At 45.3% G+C, this 21279-nt stretch overlaps 1 protein-coding gene across 2 annotated transcripts in view; it reads right to left on the reverse strand.

Moving 5' to 3' along the window:
- TECPR2 (tectonin beta-propeller repeat containing 2) overlaps positions 1-21279 on the reverse strand; it is a 616143-nt gene that overhangs the window by 220696 nt on the left and 374168 nt on the right. For both annotated transcript variants that reach the window (XM_085626337.1, XM_085626336.1), the window contains exon 14: positions 16576-16717. In XM_085626337.1, coding sequence (XP_085482463.1) covers positions 16576-16717 — 142 coding nt within the window. The remainder of the gene's footprint in view (positions 1-16575; positions 16718-21279) is intronic.

Below are 21279 nucleotides of genomic sequence, written 5' to 3' on the forward strand. Positions count from 1 at the left end.
ATAACCTGTGTATTAGAAACAGCCAGAAGCCACCAGGCCCGTCAGACATTGCAGCGCAAGTCTGACGAGGAGAGACCTATGATGAAGGATGACACCCTAACAGGTGTGTGAGGGCATTATGATCTGAAATTCAGATCTCCCAGCGACTTGATCCCTGGCCAGATAGCAACCTCAAGTGCATCGGCTACATAGAGGAACGATCTCCTAACCCTGGTTTATATGAGTACTCAGAGGAGCACAGGAGTAGGACCTCTTAAAATAACTAGCTCTTCCTCTTCCGTCCCCCTTCTGATTTAACGTTTAGAAACAGCCAAACCAAATGGCAGGTTATTACCAAGTTTCTAAGCTCAAGGATTTTGTAATTTATTTGTACTTGGGACTCTCTTTGATTCCAACGGCCAAAAGCCCAGGGTATCGATGTCTGATTGATGCAATGACCCCAAGAAATCCTGTGCTTTTTTTTCCCTTTCAGATCATCTCCCATTTCTTACTCAGAATCTGTGTGGAACAAGTGACTATCATTCTAGTGGTACTCTTTGAACCATGCAAATCATTGAATCCTCTTCTACATGCCCTGGCTATGAGGCCAGCACGAAAGTTTGATTTTCTTCCCTTCCATCCCTTCTTCAGCCCTGCTATGTGGGGAAATCAAGCAAATAGGAGATTTGCCTTGTCAGACTTGAAACTGAAGGGGTGGACTCCAGAAAAGGGTTTACTAAATTATTTGGTTTTAGAAATCTAGCATGCCAGATGACCGTTTATGTTGAAATCCTACTCTAGCCTTTGGGTTGTTCCAGAGCTAGTGGATGGATAAAGATGCTTCTCCCTTGCACATGTTTTTTGGCTTACTGATGTATGTATATCTACAGCGAAAATTCAATGAGCACCAATTTAAGACCTTCCCAGACCATGGGATGTGGGTGGTGGTGGTGGTGGTGGTGGTGGTGGTGGTGGTGGTGGAGGAGAGGAGGCACTGGTAGGCCGATTATCGAAATGTTCTTTATCAGACATCTCATTGGATTCATCACTCTGCAATGGGGACCCTGAGCTAACACAGGGAGAAACACTTAACACTCATAATGTTACAAGAATTATAGGGGTCCCACTGCTAGAAACAATAATAGAAGGAATGAAAGGGCATATCATGAAAACGGAAAGCAAGGTGTGGTGCATGGATCGAAAGCTTACAGAACTAGAGAAGAAACTGAGCAAGCAGGAAGAGTGTTCCCAGGATTCTCAGCAGTTTGAGGATTGTGCTAGCTTCATGATATATTTCCTTGACAACAAGGTGGAACTCCATGACAGTTAGGCGACAGCTGTAAAGTTTAAAGTCCTGGGACTATCCCAGCCCTCAGTAGTGTGAAGCTCTACGAGGTATTGCAGCACTGCCTCATTCTGACGTCCTGATGGACGAGGGGGAGTCACTGAGCTTACAGCAACGAGATTGTCAACCAGGAGCCTTTAGGGGAAGAATTCTAGACTAGGCACGGGGCTAGCGGAACACAGCAATGTCCTACAGATATAGTGTGTAAGCCAGGCTTCTCCAACAGTAGCTCGTGAACTACCGGTAGCTCTCCAGCTACCCGCCAGTAGCTCTCCTATGTGCAGCCCAGACTACTAAATTAGAAGCTTTTGCATGGCTGCATTAATATATACATACCAAAATTGAAAAGTGTGTATTCAGGACACAAATAGCTTATGTGTGGAGAAAATGGTTTCAGAATGACAAAATCTATTGAAATGTATTTGAGTGATAAATTATAAGGTTTTGGGAGACTTGTTACTAACATTATTAAATTGGTCCCATGGGCATTAAGGCTATGGCTGTGATATATTACCCATGCAGACACATTTCACATTTACAAAGCATTTGTTAAATAAATGCAAGCATCCATGTCTGATGCACTAAGGTGATCACTGCCGGCAATCGTGGACATTGTGCCTACTACCGTAATCTTGTCTGATCTGGGTTCACTATTCTAACTTAATATGATTAGTAGCTAGGGATGTTTTTCTTTGAACATACGTCGTTCTTATTACCCAAAAGGTTGGAGACACCTGTAAGCGGAGCAGTGGTGAAGAGGACGAATCCAACAGTGGGGGGCTTCAGAACACACACATTTCTAGACCTGAGGCCCGTCATACTACTTATGCAACAAGAACTTGACATGATTAAGAATTTTTTTTTGCTGCCCTGTGTGGTTTCCATGTGGTTTTCAGTCAAAGGAGAAAGGACATGATGTATTCCACTCGCACGGTGTCCAGAGCTCCTCTACAATCTAGAGGTCAAGGTTCATGCTGCTCGAATCGAGTGGAGATGCCCGATGGGTTCCAAACGTGAGACTCTTCGCTGTTTCCCAGTGAGTTGAAACAAATTAGTACTTGATTCTTGGCATAAACCGCGTTCTTGTTGCCGAGTTTAATGCGTTATTGCTTCACTGCACGTTCAAAGTTCTAATTCTTACACAATACGATTATGTAATTGAAATGATATGGAACAATTTGTCTCTTCCGGCCCTCCCGCCCCTCACCCGATGTTTGGTTTCTACTAAGATTACATATGAGGACTAGGTGTAAACGTCCCTGCCCCGATGCTTACTGGTATATTTATGTGTTTAAGCTTTTGCTCTACTATTATTTTCTAAATAAAGAGATTTAATCAATACGCTTGCATTCCCTTAATCACAGACATGACTAGTCTTGACGCGCTGTAGCTCATGAAGAGAATCGCACACAAAGCATGGCTGGCCGCTCCCGTTCCAAAGCGGCTGCACACTGACACTGGTCGCTGCTTCAAACATTAATCCAGAATATCTGCAAGTGAGCACTTGCATGGCAGCATCTCATTCAGACGGAATCTCTGCAGTACACAGCGCGGCTCCTTACAACTTTCCTCTAACATGCTGGTAAATCGGAGGGAGGTAGTGGGGGTTGGTGTGGTAGGACATTAATGAGTTTTGATTTTTCTTGCTGTGGTGTTGTACATGAAGGGAGATAAAATTAATAAGTTATATTTATTTCTTGTGTTTCGAAGTGAAAGTAGGGGTAGGCAGTGGAGGGTGGAAGAATACAAGCTCTGTTTAGGTCGAGCCTAGCCAGCGCAAACGCTGCTCTGCAAGGCCTGCTTATTTGAGTATGGTCTTGAAGCCCCGCCCACTCTCCACCCATATTTTTCATTAGCTTGTGCCATTGTCCTTCGTAACTGCTGGCTTCTGATTTGTTAATAGGCTTTTTAGTCCCTCCTTAGTACCGTCTAGTCTTCATTTGTAACCTCCAATGGGGACTGGCCCTTTTACTTCTGTTGTTACACGGTATGTCTTATTTAGTCAGTAAGCACTATTTTCTTTAATGAGTTTCTCCTACTGCAGGGACGACATGCTTTCCTGCAGCATTCAGTGCCCTATGCGAGGTTTCACTCTCCAAGCAACCCGGGACAATGGCGGCCTTCTATGAAATGAAATAGGTCTCCCATTTACAAGAGTTCCAGCTATTGGAATTGTAAATGACAATGCCTTTTATTCATGTGTTAATTTTAAAAATAGATAAATAAAAGGCATTGTCATTTACAATGCCAATAGCTTAAACTCTGGCAAATGCGAGACCTATTGCATTACAAATGCTAGTTCATTTTTATTTTGGAAGCGACAATAAAGGGTACCTACCACCAGGACCCCCTAAACCAAGATGAGGAGTGCAATATCACAGAATAAAAAGGTGTCTGAACAACCATATTAACAGTTCCTAACAAATAATCTTCGACTGACAACTTACCCTTGAAGATTACAAGAAATATAATGGAACCTAACAGATAACAGGCAAAACCACAGCTAATGCTAGTTAGGCAAAGGGCAACAGGCTCCAAACACCACTTTGAACAACCACCTAGACACAACCACTTACACATACCGCATTCACACAGGTTATATTGAGAGCTGTGAAGACCATCTCCTACGTAATACTCCCGCAGAGGCCACTCACACCCTAAAACCACATCACCAACACCATTACGCGCTCCTCCTCGGCATGCTTATTACAAGTAGCAGAGACAAAGAAGATCAGGCAAGGAGGGAGATCTTTTGCATACCAGTTAGTGATAACATTTAACTCCCTGCCCCAAAATCGAAGAAGTGAAACTGATATTTGGAAGCTTCTCAAAAAGCTTAAAAACTGGCTATTTTTTGGGTAACCAGGAGCAGTCTTAGAACGTATTATCTCTGTAAACTCAGCACCAAGATCCCCCCTGGGCAATCGCACGCCTAATCAAAAATAAATACTAACCAATCATGGAATCCTTAGATCTTCCCCACTGAGAATCTCTGGGAAACCCACCAATACATACAGAATGTACTAAAGGTAGTACTTCAAAATGATGACGGTGAACAGATGGGCGTGTTGAAAAAGCTTGTATTTTTCAGGAGAAAGTGTCCCAGCCATCCATCGCCTTAGAAGTCTAGCTCGCTCTCCCTCCCTCCCTCACAGATCAGTTACATTTCGTTCCTGAACTTCGATCCACACTCACATTCTACTGGTTTGCATATGGCAAACCCAATCGAAGAAACCATACATTCCCCTCGGTACAAGAACAACAAAACGTTCACCCTTAAGGAGACATTCTAAAATGTGACATTAAAGCACAAGAAGATGGTCTAACACCATAAATCACATGGTCACCTTTAAGATACAATTGCAACTAATTGAAAACAACATGTAAAGGTTGCGCTCAAACAAAAATAACTATGTGCAGTAATCAACAGACGCATAATAGAGACATGTATATACATACTCCCATTGTATAATCATCAAAACATTTAGGGGTTTTCCTCTTTCTGTTACTTCTCCACATACCTGCTTGTACACGGACCCTTTAATTATGTCCATTTCTCTAGCTTCCTCAGCATTCTTTTCCTGTCACACTTACTCATCACAGTACTAACCCTACTTGAACATAACTCTATTCAGAGTCCACACTCATTAGTTCTCTGTCTTTACTGAATTTTTGTACAATTCAGTCACTTTAATGAGTTCTGAAACCTTGGATTCCTACTTAGTGGTTGTAAGACTCTTGACAGTAGTGGGAATAGGATTTTGGAGGAGGCAAGATGGCGGCCCCGTAACCGAGGCCGACGCTGCAGTGTAGTGAGGGCAATGAGTTAAGCCCCCGAGGAGCGGAATAACGGATCATTGGAAACCGAATATGTCGACAGTACTCACCGGGTGTCAGCAGCTGAAGCAGTGGAAGTTGGCTCGCCGTCTTGCCCTGGCCGAGTTTGCTGCCGCTCTCTCTGCCTGCAGAACGCGAGAATTCTGTGGAGGTGAGGAGAGGCGGAGCCTCGTCTCGAGGCATCGGAGAGCGACGACGTGCTGCTCCCAGCTTGGAGGTGGAGGCGGCCGAGGAATTCAATCACTGGGGCTGAGACTGCTGAGAGCGGAGAGCAGAGTGCAGAGAGTGCAGAGAGCACAGAGGGCTGTTATGGCTCCTAAGGTGGCTGCTGGGGGTAAACCAATACCGCACAGGAAGAAATCTCAAAGAGATGTGATAGAGCCAGAAGGAGTGGAGGTCTCACAAGGATCCCAAATTTTACCCGCACAATCTAAGAAAAAGCAGCAGGTGGCAGGTAGGACCCGGCTGGCGGCAGCATCAATTGCAGATATTTTCCCCAAGGCGGGGAGGGAAAAGGAAAAGGAAAAGGAGAAGGGCTCTGAGTTATTGGGGGTTGGCGCAAATCCCTCGGTGGATAGTATGTCTAGTTACCCCTGCACGATTTCGGAGGAATGCACTGCCCCCATCTCTTCAGTTTCTATAGTTGCCCTCGATGAGCCGGTCCCCGAGGATATTATTGAAGCCTCCCTAGATACTGGGAAGGAGAGCAGTAATACAGTGGAAAACCAGTTGGGTTCAGGAGCAGAAGCAAATACAGAAGTACAGAAAACTGTCCTGCTGCTAACTGGCGTAAATGCTGATAAGGAAAAAGCGCCAAGTGAATATTACTTTTCAGTTTCCGATGGTGCGGAGTGGTCCGAAGAAGAAGAACACAGCTCCTACCTAGGCTCCGATTCAGAATCAGAGGAGGGCCTTACATCAACTACTGTGCGGCCCCCGGTGGCTAAAAGTCAGACTTTGAAAATGGGTTATTCTACCCGAGAATTGAGATGGGATCACACTCCCGACTTAGCACTGCAGGGAGGTCCCGTAGCGGATAGTTCTGATCGTCCCCTCCTGGAAGCCATACATCAGGAGATCCTGGCTCACAGAGAAGAAACGCGCCAGGATAATCGTAAAGTCCAGGCTGCCATGAGGAAGATGCAGGGAGTGGTCAGGAAGCTCTCGAAAGCCTGCACTAATACGGCTGATAGAGTCTCAAATTTGGAGGAGAGGGTGGTGTCAACGGAGGCTGAGGTAGCCGAGGCTACTAGCAAAGTGAACGCCCATTGCTCTCAGGTTACAGACCAACACTGGAAAATGGAAGAGATGGAGAACAGGCTACGGAGAAACAACCTGAGGGTCTTGGGGATCCCGGAGGGAGTGGAAGGGCCGGACATAAAGGCATCTATAATCAAGCTTTTTAATCAGGCATTTCCTGAGCTTTCAAGTTGGAATTGGGTCAACGAGATTCAACGAGTTCATCGTACTCCCTTTAAGACCCGGCCCAACGCTAAGGAAGGTGATAAACCACGAGCAGTGCTAATATTTTTTGGAAACTTCATTTTGAGACAGTCTATCGCAGAAAAGGCTAGGCCAGATGCTAGGAGGAATGTTGACGGGTTTTCCTTTTTTGCCCGCCCGGACTACTGTCATACGACTGTGGAAAGGAGGTGGCGCTTGAGGGAAATGATCAAGCCATTCCAGGAGAAGAGAATCCAGGCCTTTCTTGTCAACCCGGCTCAGTTAAAAGTGATTAATGAAGGGAGGACCTTCTTTTTTTCATCAGAAATAAAAGCAAAGGAGTACTTGGCCTCTCTGGAGAAGAAGGCCGATTAACCGGTAGACTGGACTTCGGGTGTTAATCTCTCATACATTGGGGTGGTGGGGTTGTTGGTCGCTCTGCTGAGCAAAAATAGATGAAAGGAGATATTGTTGAATTAAGCGGTATTTAGGGGTCTTTTAACTTCTTGGTTTTCTGGCATTGCCCTCACTCACGTACTGTGTTATCATCACATGCACAGACTTAGTCTGAGCGCCTCACTTAGGGGGGTTCTGGAGAGGGATAGCCTCAGGGGTGGGGATCTCTCTGGTAGGGAGGGAGTTCAGGGTGGTTGGGGGGGGAGGTGGGGTGGTGGGGTTCAACGGGGGAAAAAATTGGGGTAACAAATGCAGTTTGTTTCACCTTGTTTATTTTTTTTTCTCTGTTTTTTCTTTTTTGTCAGATAATAGCGGTAATGCTTCAGAAGCAGTTTGAAAAGCAGGTTTATAGCGCCGTTGTTTTTTTATGTCAAGATGATCTGCATTAGGGTTTGTTCTCTGAATATAGGTGGGTTGAATGATTGGAAGAAACGTTTAAGGTTGGGATATTTTACCAAGAATAACAGAATTGATCTACTCTGCCTTCAGGAGACCCACCTTCCATGGTCTAAAAGGAAATTGTTGTTCCTTACTGGTTTTGAGTTGGTAGCATGTCCTACTCAATCCTCTACAATTAGAGGGGTCGCGATCCTAGTAAAAAAAACTCTGGGTGGGGTCAGAAGGACTAAAGGACTAAAGGAAGAAGGACTAAATCAGATAGCAATGGTAGATGGGCTCTGGTTGAACTTGCAAGCGGCCAGACACTCTGTGTGGTGTATGGCTCAAATGAAGACGATCCGGAGCTATTTAACTTTCTAGAATTAGAACTCGCGTCCTGGCCAGCCCCCATTATTATGTGTGGCGATTTCAATATCTCTGCTGATTGGAGTAACTCCGTGGTATATCGGGGTAGAAAACCAAGAGTGTTTAGGGCAATAAAGGCCCTTATTAATTCACATGGGCTTAAGGACGTCTGGGAGGCAAAAGAGCCATTAAATCAGGGTTATACTTACTTTTCAAATCCCTTTCAGAAATTCTCTAAATTGGACTATTTCCTTATCTCTGCCAATGAATTAAATAAGGTTGGAATAACTAAACCCCCGAAGATATTGTCTGACCATAATCCGCTTATATTGTCCTATGAAATATCTGGTCCTGCTAGGGTCAGGTCTAGGTGGACGTTTGAGAGGCAACTATTGGGAGATGCCAGATTCACCGGGCATATTTTGAAATGGGCAGTTTTTTGCTGCCAATCGCTATAGTGCCTCCAGGATCATTGTTTGGGACTCTTTTAAAGCGGCTTTAAGGGGGGAATCTATAGGCTTCGGGGCTAGATTAAGAAAGGAGGACAAGAGGGAAGGTGAGAAATTAGTAGGTATTCTGACTACAGTCGAAGAACAGCATATGAGAGATATAATCAGGGGTAGGGACAGTAGGAGGAGTCAGAGCGATTTGTTAAAAATTAGAGCTGAACTTCAGAAGTCTTTGACTCAGAAATTTTCAGCAGAGTATCAGATATCCAGAGCTAAACGATATGAAACGGGGGAGCAGGCAGGTAGAGTATTGGCCCTGCAAATAAGACAGGGGAGAGCCAGAAATATTATTTCCTTGATCGAGGAAAATGGCAAGATATTTACATAGCCAAACGAGATTCTACAGGCTTTTAAAGATTTCTATCAGCGCCTGTATGACGACGAAGCTCAGGGTGATAAACAAGACCTTGATGTGGATGATAACGGCCCCCGTCTTAACACCTGTGAGAAGGCTGAACTGGATAGGGATATTAGCGAGGGGGAAATCTTAGAAGCCTTGCACGAACTGGCCTCTGGTAAGGCCGCTGGCCCGGACGGGATACCCCTGGAAGTATATAAAAGTCTTGAATCGGTAGTCATTCCATTATTAGTGGATTTGTTTAACGGAATAATGTTCACGGGAGTGGTTCCAGCCTCCTGGCGAGAAACCAACATCGTGGTTTTTCATAAGAAGGGGAAACCCCCGGAGAAACTTGGCTCTTATCGTCCGATATCGCTCATAAACGCAGACACGAAGTTATATTCTAAAGTATGGGCTAAGAGGTTGGGCAGGATCATTGGCGGTCTTGTCTCCCCCTGGCAGCATGGTTTTATTCCGGGCCGCGGTACAACTGACCATGTTAGAAGAGCTATAGCACTGTTTGACGCCCAGGGTGCGGGGGGAGGGGAGATCGCCATGATTCTGCTCGACGCAGAAAAAGCCTTCGACAGGGTTGTCTGGGATTTCCTTTGGGGTGTATTGGTGGGAAGAGGATTTGGTGAAAAGGTTATCTCCGAGAAACTAGTTATTAAGAGGGGCACCCGCCAAGGCTGTCCATGCTCCCCAATCCTCTTTGCGCTCTATATAGACCCTCTTATTCAGAAAAATCTTGGGGTCTTCTAGGATTAGCCCGGTGGTTTGCAATGGTCATACTAGTAAAATTTTTGCCTATGCCGATGACCTGGCAATAATTACAGACAATCCCCAGCAGGCGCTTACGGCCTTGGTTGAAATAACAGAGGAATTTGGTAAGCGGTCTGGTTACCTTCTTAACGAGACCAAAACCCAAATAATTTGCTCTCCGAATATAGTTAAAAGCGACTCGAGGTATGTGGAGTCAGCAACCTATTTAGAGATTAAGATCAATGCCTCAGTCGGGGAAATAATTGCTGAGAACTATCCCCCAATCATAAAATCCATTGAAAAAGAGCTAAAGAGGATAGACGTGCTACACCTTTCTTTGATTGGGCGGGTAAACGTATTAAAAATGTCTATCTTCCCTAGAGTCCTCTATTTGTTTAGGGCCATACCCTTATTTTTGGATGAGAAAATTATTAAAAGGTTGGAGTCTATCTTTATCAAATTTGTTTGGCAGTATGGCAGGATTAGGCGTTCAACTAACTATATGTCCCTTCCCAGGGAAAGGGGTGGTTTGGCCTTACCAAATCTAAGATTGTATCATTGGTCATGCCTTTTGACACAAATGTCCATCCTGTTCCAACAGGAGGTCAACCATGATGGTGTTAATCTGTTAGCCTCGGATCTACCTTCTATCTTTGAGCTGTTAATCGGGGAACAGGCTGCTGGGCTGTTGTGGCGTGAGGTGGATCGCAGGTTTTATAAGAGGCCTCGTTTGAAGATTTTGGAAGGGGTATGGGAGGTTTGGAGATCTATTTCGAAGCTATGTAAAATCTCTAAGGTAAATCGTTATCTCCAGCTCTGTAACTCTAGTTTGCTTCCCTTTGTTGGGTCTCATAGGAATTTACAGACCTGGAGAAATTTTGGTATTAGGTCTCTAGGCGATATTTGGGGGAACCATGCTCCGCTCGGTTTTGATACTATCCAACATTTGTATGGTATTCCGATCAATCAGTGGTTTCTCTATGGTCAAGTTGCCCGAGCAGTTAAGGCAGTGAGACCAAAACCCCTGTCAATGGAGGTTGTCTCTGTTATCGAACTGTTAATGGCAGGGCCTAAAAAGATCAAATTGGTATATAAGCAGCTTATCTTGGAAATACCAGATGATATGGAAAAAACGGAAGTATCTCTGGCCCGGAAATTAGATGACCCCGATGCTGACCTAGACCTGGATAAAAAAGTTTTTAGATCCACCAACCTGAGTGCCCAGCATTATAAAACGGTATTTAATCTATATCATTCCCCAGCCAAATTATATGCCTGGGGGGTCAGGGGGGATGATAAATGTCCCAGATGCAACTCTGGGCCAGCAGATCTGCTGCACATGTTTTTCCATTGTAGCTCACTTGCTCCAGTACAGAGGGAAGTCTGTAAATTCTGGGAGGGGCTGCTAGGTCATAAGATCGATCTATCCCCTACCCTGATACCCTGATGCTGCTGGGTTGTGATAATAAGCAAGAACTGTCTCAAGCTGAAGAAGCGTTGGTTTTTATGTCGGTTGCGGTATTGAGGATTTTAATCTCCTCAGGCTGGAAAGATACTATGGCCCCGTCTTTTCAAATGTGGCTTTCTAGGCTGTTGAGTATTCATAACATGGAGAACGGTTTGTATGAACAGAAGGGTAAAAAAATGCGTGATTTTGGCCAAAAATTATGGGCGCCGGTCTCAATCTGGAGAGAGATGACCAGTAATCAGTCGAGCTAGACTTAAAAAAAGTTTTTTCTTTTTTAAATCTGCTTTTATAAATTTCTTACTGTATCTCATGTATGGCACTTTGTATTTTCCTGCTATGTATTTATGCTGATGTGTCGTTATTTTTTTTTTATGAGGTGTACTAACTGCAAATAAATAAAATTAAAAAAAAAAAAAAAAAAAGTGGTTGTAGGACTCTTAATCCAAACCAAATCACCAACTGCCAGCACCATTCTTTTAATAGCTTTTTAAACATTATTCCATGCCTTTCTTTAGCTATATTTCCCTTCTTCCATTCCAGGTCTGTTACATTCACGATTGTACACTTCTCATTCAGCCACGATGGTGAAAAAAGGGAATTAGTCTTCTTTCCTCTAACCAGTTCAAATGGTGTTTTCGTAATGACAGAATGTGGATTTAACCTATATACCTTGACCCTTCTATATACTTCCTCTTTTCAACATTTCCCATTCTCCTTGGATAACTGAATGGTCTCCTCAGCACCCTATTAAAGCATTCCATAATACCATTAGCCTTTTGATGGTACAAAGAACATTTTTTTTGTTTACTCTCATCCTTCAGAAACTACTCCATCTCTCTTGAAATCAATTGTATACCAATATCTGTCACAATGGTGGTAGGTAAACCTTCCCTCCTGAACAGCCTTCTTAAGCACTCAGTCCTATTCATTAAAAAAACTTCTGTCAACTTGAATACATATCCAAGATCACATCAACATATACTTGCCTTCCTCCATTGTCAACAGGCCCTAAAATATTCAAAGTAATGACAGACCCATGGTTTTCGGGACTCCGCAATCCTACAAATCCTTAGAGTGTTTGGGGAAACTACCGATCCACACACCAACCCAGCTAAATCTGTGCTTTTCCCAATATGCGGGAACCAGGGGCGGGGCACCTGGGAGACACAGCTGTCGCACGCGACAGGAGGTTTTAAATATTTGGGCATCTTTGTGTCGCCGTGCCCTAAGATCTCATGGGCCAACAATATTAACCCACTGCTAACGAGTCTAAATAGCGAAACAAAAATATGATCCTCCCTTCCACTATCATTATATGGGCGGGCTGCCATCTTGAAGATGGTTTCTTTACCCCGAATTCTCTACAAATTACAAAACTTCCCTTACAAGATTCTGCGATCCTGGTTCGCACAAGTGAATGCTATACATAATACATTTCTCTGGAACGGCGGAGCGATTAGGGTAGCGTTACACACTTGCACACAGTACACATGCTGTGGGGCAATTGCAGCGGCAGATGTCTATGCCTACTATGTAGCCTCCCATATTTTGATAATAAATGAATGGTGGTACAACTCCCCAACCAACCCGGCTTTCGCACTGGAACACATGGCAATGGAAGGCAAACCCTTTCTCCAGCTCCTCTATAGCTCAAGAAACCTAGATTTGTTACCCCCGGCTAGTAGAGTGATGATACAGCTCTGGCGGAATACGGTCCGACAGATGGGTGGTGCGGGACACTGACCCAAACAACTCCCTTGTGGTATTGTACATACCTCCATCCAGTGGCGGCACTATGGGGATTCTGTGGGTTCGACTCAGTAGAGATATTGACCCTGGGAGACGTAATGTCAGGTACTACATTGAAATCTTTTCAACAATTGCAAGTAGATTTTCAATTACATAAGACTCAGTTTAATAAATACCTTCAATTCCGCCATGCTTTGACCCCCTTGATTCATGCCTTAGAGACCCTACCAGAATTTCAGCCCCTTGAGGGCCGCCGACTGATGGGCGATCTGGGCCTACATAAAATCAGACAAACCTATCAAACACTGATGACTCATACACAGACGACACTTGACAGGACTAGACGAGCGTGGCAAGAAGATTTCCCCGACTTGACTGACGATGACTGGCAGAGGCCATTTCCACCACTTGGGGCGCTGCAGTTTACACACGATACCGCCTTATACAATTCAAGTATTTACACTGCACATACTACACACGGACCAGACTCTGGATGATGGTTGTTATTCAGTCCCCTACATGCTTGCGATGTGAAAGGGAGGAGTAGACATTTTTACGTACGGTCTGGAGCTGCTCAGCGTTGCAACCCTTTTGGTGCAGGGTATCATCTTGTCTAAGTAATGTATTATCATGGGAACTCCCATTTGACCCACGACTCTTTCTCCTGCACAGTACAGATGAGATAGGGGGCAATTAATACAAACAACATCTGCTCTTCTTGGCCCTCACTATCACCAAATGTGATATTCCACAGATGTGGAAGGGGACCTCTCCCCCGACTATATGCCAGTGGAAGGCCGAATTAGACAAATGTATGGGTGCGGAGATTGCGGTTTTTCTGGCCCGTGGCTGCCCCTCAAAACACAGAAAAATATGGACCTGCTGGGCAACGTATCGTGGGATCAATCTTCCCTTTTTACCATCTACAGACCCCCAACAAAAATCACTATATATGTACACCTTCACTGACCAACTCGTTCCATATTATGTAATAGTCTGTCATTCTATGAACGTCTCCTTGGTACGATTATTTGAATCTGGTACAGTCTGCATGTTGCTTACGTTGTGTACTCTGCATGTTTCGCAGGTATTGCAATTATTTAAAAATGCCAGTATTCCTGATTTATCTGCTTTCTTACAGGTACTTGTAGGGCTATGGCCCAAATTTCACTGGAATAACCAAATAAAATGTGTTATTAAAATTAAATTATTCAAAGTAGTGCCACTCCAAGAAGTCCACAGTAACTCTCTGACGACCATGGGTTGAACACAGGGTTTTAAGACGTTAGCACTAGCAGAACACCTCTCACAGTCTTTCATAGCTCTTGCCACACAAAGATCCATTCACGGCCACCAATAAGATCATCTCAATCTTTCTCAAACCAACTTGGATCCTCTGTATAACAGACCCAATTACTCAGCTAATTCATCCTTTAGAAACCAACATTTTCTGCATTCCTCACTGCCATCACCCCTCTTCCACCCTTTATTGACACAAGCTAAGACCTCTTGTAGAACATTACCCTCCTTTACCCTATTTATCCACTCAGACTCTGAAATGATGCTCCCTTCAATCTCACACATGTGTGGCCGTCTTCCTCCACACTACATTCCACAGAATTGTCCATCACCTTTGGTATCAAATGCAATAAAGAATGAGCCACATGATTAGTAATGGCAGGTATATACTCAACTACAATTTGAATCCTTGAAGGGATATAACTCATTTAGCTATCCTACTCTTCTTGTGCTGGTGCCATCTTCTTCCTGAACGTGCATTCTAGGACTAGGACGGCTTGTCACATTACACGCAGCCTGGATGAGGAAACATTGCGTAAGTGATGGGCAAGGCTCAGTGTGTGAGAGGCACAACAAAGGCTGCCGCAAGGCCACTAACACTACCCGTTTGCTTTAGAAAAAGCGTGATGTTCGAACATGCTTGGACTGTAGAATGAACAAGACAGTCCCACGAGGCAGCTATTTAACCCTTGAGCCGCATTGAAACCCACAGGTATCAATGGTCGTTATCTCGCCATCAAAGTAATATTTACAATGCACCATGCCTTCACTGTTTAAAAGAGTGGAAACTTTCTCAAAACTCTTACAAGCACAAAGTTATGGCGGTGGGAGGAAAAACACTGAACAGTCTTAAAATCAACTCTTTCCACTAGGCTTCCACCAGGGCAATTGGACTTCACACGGACGATAGCCATCAGGCATAGACAAAAGAGGATAGAAGTGCACTGGGGCAACGAACACTAGTAGCTAGGTGATTTGGAGCCCTTAAACCCAATGACTCTTAACATCCAATTGGAGGCAAAAGCTCACCTTGATGTGATGTTGAGACACTACTCCACCTGTGAGGTCACATTGTGCTCGTCGGCAGTGTAATATACTCTAAAATGAGAACAGTGACCAGATGGGAATGATAACGGCGACCAGATGGGTGCACTGAAGAAGCTTTTATTTTAAAGGAGAAAATGTCCCCGACATTCAAATGCCTCACTGCTCTAGACCTCTCTCCTCCTCGCAGCTCCTTTCCATTCCATTCTAGAACTTCGCCCCCAACCACATTCCACTGGTTTGCATATTTCAAACCCATTCAAAGATAGCACAAGATGTCTCTCAGCAATGGCACGACGAGCTTTGCAAATCAAATGTAACATCAATATTAACAATTTGACACAAACCTGGGACTCAAAACTCACTAACAGTTGAGACTCAGTGTGATTCTGTTTTGCTGTTATGGAACCATCTGAAATCAAACAATGTTGAGACTCATCTCTAAGGTAAGAATTGTCCCCAGTGGGCAGGAAGCAGAGCAGGGAGCCAGAAGTTCAACAGAGCAATATACAGTGGTTCTCAAGCAACCCACTGTTTAGCGTAAGCCCAATTGATGTATTTGACCAGTCTTGCATTGAGTTTGCTTCAACCGATACAAATTAATGCATATTCTAGAATAAGGAATTGGCCACAACTGAAAACTTTACAATGGCAATTTCTTGAAGCAGTCCAGTTCCTTAAAACAGTGAGATGTGAAAAACACACACTTTCTAAACAGAGGAAAAGGTCATGAAATGAGGACAAAAGATACTATAATAATGAACAACCACCAGCAACCACATGTGCATCAGTGTCTAAATACAATAAGTGCTACCGTTCCTCTAGTTCTTACTACAGTACTTTTACTATTATGATTCTTTGTAACTAAATGTTTTTTCTATTACCCATTGTAATGGTACTATGTTTATAATGCTCATAAGAAAGAAAGGAAGTTAGCCCTTTTAGAAACCATGCTCTTGACCTTCAGGACACAGAGCAGTCAGCAGCAAGCACAACCCTCAACTCTATCATTGAGATAGCTGGAGACAGAGACCTTTTAGTTTCTAAATGCTTCTTCAATGTATGGGTGCCAGTAACCTTATATCCATTTAATAAGTGGGTACTAAAGACAGGTGATTCTGTCTGGCAGACGAAAATGGGCATCTGCACTAAATATCAAACACACATGAACTCCAGGACTTGAAGAATAAACTCTGTAGCTTTTAGAACTATGGTGCTCTGTGAAGACTAAGTGTATGTGTTCTGTTAAAAAGAAATGTATTCACTCATGAAATAGAGCTGTACTTTGATAGATAAAAAGGGCTTAAAAGTGTGACTATACACGAGGCAAGTAAAGTAGCAAATTAGCACTTTCACTGTTGACTTTTACAAGCAGGACTTGAACTTGACTTGTACATCAACACCTATCTCCTATCATTTATCAAGTGGAAGTTTAGGCAACTGTAAAACGCCTTATCAACAGAAGAGGATTATTTAACAAGTGCTAGATTTGCAGCCCAGTGCAGCACTCAAATATGAAGCTAGACTAATACACCCATGCACAAACACTATTACTGTACAGGCAGTACAACATCATCAAAAAATAAGGGAAAGTGCCTACTTGCCACCAATGGTCATCGTCTCCCTGTGGTTTTTTAGACGTCACACCAGTTCTGAACCAGAGATTGCCTTCATTATCCAGGGTCCAGACTGTCTGCTGATCCCCTAGAGTTATGCACACTGGCTGTAAACCCTGTCTTTCGCTGGCAATGAAAAGAAAGAAAAACAATTATAAAACATTATCAACATAAGTCAACACACAACCATTTTCTTCAACACATCTTTGATTTCCAAAGAAACAGTCAGCACTTGAGTGGTTAGCCTGTAATTAGTACTTTTATTATGGAGCAAGCAGGGAAAAACGCTGCCTGTTGACATGTTTCACCCTCACGGACTTGGCCAAAACATAGTGCAGCCCTTCTCCGGTGTCATTTTATAGTGCGTTACTTACATCTCCTTACTCATTTACACATATGAACAGGTGGCTCTATAAACATTATTTATATTTTACAATTTAGTAAAGCATTGTTCTTTAGTTTTATGTGTTTTCATTTATTGTTTTGGTCTTTATTTTACTCCTTAAAGTTCATTCTCTGTATATTTTAATATATCAAATCTCTTTAAATTTGAGTTCTGTCACAAGCTCTTCAGCCTTTAGTTCTCTTCCCCGTAGTGTGCTATTAATCAGAACATGCAGTTCATTCTACAAATATTCAATTATGTGGCTTCGATCCCATTTCTGAATATTTCACAGTAGTTCCAGTCCTACCCTTTCTTTGGATACTGTATTTTAGCCTTACTGGGTGTTTGTCTGATTGGAATGCTTTGTTGCATAATTCCTCAAAGTTTGTTTTCACTCGGTCACAATCAATACTTACAGTGCGGGACAAATCGCCCCTGGGGGTATCCAGACGATGAGGTCTTGCAGGTCTTATTCGAAGAGCAACGTCTTGAGTTCCTTTATGAAGTATGTGAGTGAGGGTGATGTCCGCTGGTGGCGGGGGAAGTCGTGCCGGGACACGGCAGCGAGGTAGGAGAAGGAATGACCTCCGCTGTGGCTTTGGTGAATGCGGGGCACGTGCGCCAGTGTGAGGGAGGCGGAGTGTAGTTGTCTGGCGGGCTGATGGAAGTTCATGTGGTGGTTGAGGTATGCTTGACCCTGGTTGTGGAGGACTCTGTATGCGTAGGTCAGCATCTTGAACTGGCATGTCTTCTGGACGGGGAGCCAGTGGAGGTTTCTGAGGCAGGGGGTGATGCGGGTCAGTTTGGGGAGGTTTAGGGTGAGTCTGGCTGCTGCATTCTGTATGGTCTGGAGTCTCTTGAGAGATTGGGTGGTGATTCCGGTATAGAGTGAGTTTCCGTAGTTTAGCCAGCTGGTGGCAAGGATTTGTGTGACCGTTTTCCTTATGCTTATGGGGATCCATCTGAAGATCTTTTGGAGCATGTGGAAGGTGTGGAAGCAGGCAGATGAGACAAAAAGAGTTATTTAATGTACAAACAATTCTTCATCACGATTTAAATCTTTAGGGTGTGTTATCTTTAATGCAATCATATACTGAGATTCCATTTGACAGAGCTTTCTCTCCCTATTTCTGCCAAATGGGATCAAAGTCGCATAAATGAAACCTATGGAGAATGAATTGTTGCCACTTATATCTCTAAATGTACTCTTTCCCACTACATAGAGGAAGAGAGGCAGAAAAGCATAGGCAAACATCCCTGACCAGTTCATCCATAGTGCATTGCCAATGGATTGTGTGTCAGGGTATCTGGTGGTGAAGTTTTGGCATTTCACGTTTTCTGACGTGGCAAACAGGTCCATGGTCGGTGTTCCCCACTGTTGAAAGCACTCGTGAAGGACTTTGGGACTCACCTGGACAGACCACCACTGCATCCACTTCTCCTTCCGAACCCCCCCCCCCCCCCCACACCACCGCACCCTACAGATCCCCCGTCGCTGCTGGGGCAATGTCACTGAGGAACAACTACAGACAAGCCTCGCACTTTACCCTCCCACCAACCCCGATGATGGCATAGCGACAAGACGCCGGACAGCCGCGCTGCCCACAAAGACGCCATCCGCAACCACCACCACCTCATCAGGACCGCCAAAAGGACCTCTTTCACAGACCGCCTTGACAACAACGCAAGGAGCTCTTCAACATCGTGAAGGAACTCTCCAACCCCAGCTCCAGCGCCAACGACATCCCACCATCGCAAGCCCTATGTGACTCCCTCGCCACCTTCTTTCACCGAAAAATCACCGTCATCCATGACAGTTTCAAACCCCGGACAACCCCTACGGGCCTCGCCGCACCGGACCCACCGCACCCCACCGTCCAAGACTCCCTGACAAACTGGGCCAACGTGAGCATCGAGGACATGATCAAGATCATGGGCACAATCCACTCCGGATCCCCGTCCGACCCTCTCCCACACCACATCTTCAACAAAGCCAGCAATTCCATCGCACCCCACCTGCGCAACATCATCAACCTCTCCTTCGAGACCGCTACCTTCCCTGAGAACTGGAAGCACGCAGAGATCGACGCCCTACTGAAGAAACCCAAGGCGGATCCAAGCGACCTCAAGAACTTCCGGCCCATCTCCCTGCTTCCGTTCCCGGCAAAGGTCATCGAGAAGATAGTTAACATCCAGCTCACCCATCACCTCGAAGACAAAAACATCCTGGACCCCTCCCAATCAGGATTCCGCAGCAACCACAGCACCGAAACCGCCCTCATCGACACCACAGACGACATCAGGATCCTTCTAGACAACGGCGAGACGGCGGCCCTCATCCTCCTAGATCTCTCCGCCGCCTTCAACACCGTCTGCCACCACACACTACGTACGCACCTCCAAGACGCAGGGATCTGGGAGAAGGCCTTGGACTGGACCACCTCCTTCCTCTCCGGCAGAACTCAGAGTCCACCTCCCCCCGTTCCGGTCCGAGGCCTCCGAGATCATCTGCGACGTCCCACAGGGATCCTCCCTCAGCCCCACGCTGTTCAACGTCTACATGGCACCACTAGCACGCATCGCCCGACAGCACGACCTCAACATAATCTCCTATGCCGACGACACGCAGCTGATCCTCTCCCTCACCAAGGACCCTCTCACCGCCAAATCCAACCTCCACCAGGGAATGAAGGCCGTCGCCGGCTGGATGAAGGAAAGCCGACTTAAGCTGAACTCAGACAAGACAGAGATCCTCATCCTCGGGCCCAACCCCTCAGCATGGGACGACTCCTGGTGGCCCGCATCACTGGGGACCCCCCCGGCCCCTACCGAACACGCACGCAACCTGGGAGTCATCCTTGACTCGAAACTCACCATGACCAAACAAGTCAACGCAGTCTCCTCCACCTGCTTCAACATCCTCCGCATGCTCCGCAAGATCTACAGATAGATCCTGACAAACACGAAGAAAACAGTCACCCAGGCCCTAGTCAGCAGCAGACTCGACTACGGAAACGCCCTCTACGCCGGAGCCTCGTCCATGCTCATCAACAGACTACAAAGAATCCAGAACGCCTCTGCACGCCTGATCCTCGACGTCCCGTGCCGCGACCACATCACCCCCCACCTGAGGAACCTACACGCACACAAGGCACTTCCAACCTCAAAAGCTGACTCTCCTTCTACGTACCCAACAGGATACTCCGCTCCGCTGACCATGCCCTGGCAACGGTCCCACGCATCCGTAGAACCACTTCCGGAGTCAGATCCTTCTCCGACCGCGCCGCGAAGACATGGGACACCATCCCCCCCACTACCTACGACAAACCGAAGACCTACTGAGCTTCAGGAGACAACTCAAGACCTGGCTTTTCGACCAGTAGCAGCAGCATCCCCCAAGCAGCGCCTTGAAACGCTTGCGGGTAAGTAGCGCGCTTTACAAATTAACTGATTGATTGATTGATTGATTGGGATGGAGATTCCACTTGTGGACTTGTTGGTGTGTTCTCCTAGGAAGGTCTGCAAAGTTGTTCTCCACTCCTGGCAAATACTCCTCCAATAGGTGAACTTTGTTGCGGGTTGCCCAGTACCAAATCTCCTGAGCCACTGTAGATAGTTGGGTGAAGTAGGTTTCCCCCCACTTTTGGATGAAGCACACAGCAGTCAGTCATATTGTCCATCTTTAGTATAACAAAATTAGCTTGAAGAAAGCTCTGAAGGCTAGTACAATGGATAGCATCGACAGGTAGCCTATGTGACTGCCCTGGTACAGGGCCTTTCAGGTGCCTTAGACAATTACCTTGCAAAGGTGAGCAACCCACCCGCGAGAGATTAGTCTGTCATGATGGTCACCTACGGAGGGGTGCCTAAAAAGCTCTCATGAGCAACAGGTGGTTGCTCTTCCACTGAAGCAGAGACAATGATGAGCCCTGATCGTTACCAACGCTACATCTCTGAATGCCTTTACGCCTGTGCCCATTGCTTAGACCAGCACTCCTGCAGAGGGTGCATATGTAATCTGGCGTCTGCACAATCATTATGAATAAACCCCTGATCCCAAACAGTTTCATCGCAGTTTGGACATTGATGGGACAGTGTGTGTGTCGGAAAAAGAAGCAGCAGCTGTTGGTATGCCATCGCCCTCGGTTCTTTAAAGGTATACTGCCTCTGTTATCTTTTTTAAAACAGAATCCAGGAAGGGCTTAACTGCCTTCAGTTTAAGGTGCAACTTTTTCTCATTGATGGTGAAACCTAGGCTGTGAAGTAGGGACACTGCTGACTGAGTGTGTCTTGGATTTAACGT

Source organism: Triturus cristatus, chromosome 9 (genome assembly GCF_964204655.1).
Source record: "Triturus cristatus chromosome 9, aTriCri1.1, whole genome shotgun sequence".
In the NCBI taxonomy this organism is placed as follows: Eukaryota; Metazoa; Chordata; class Amphibia; order Caudata; family Salamandridae; genus Triturus; species Triturus cristatus.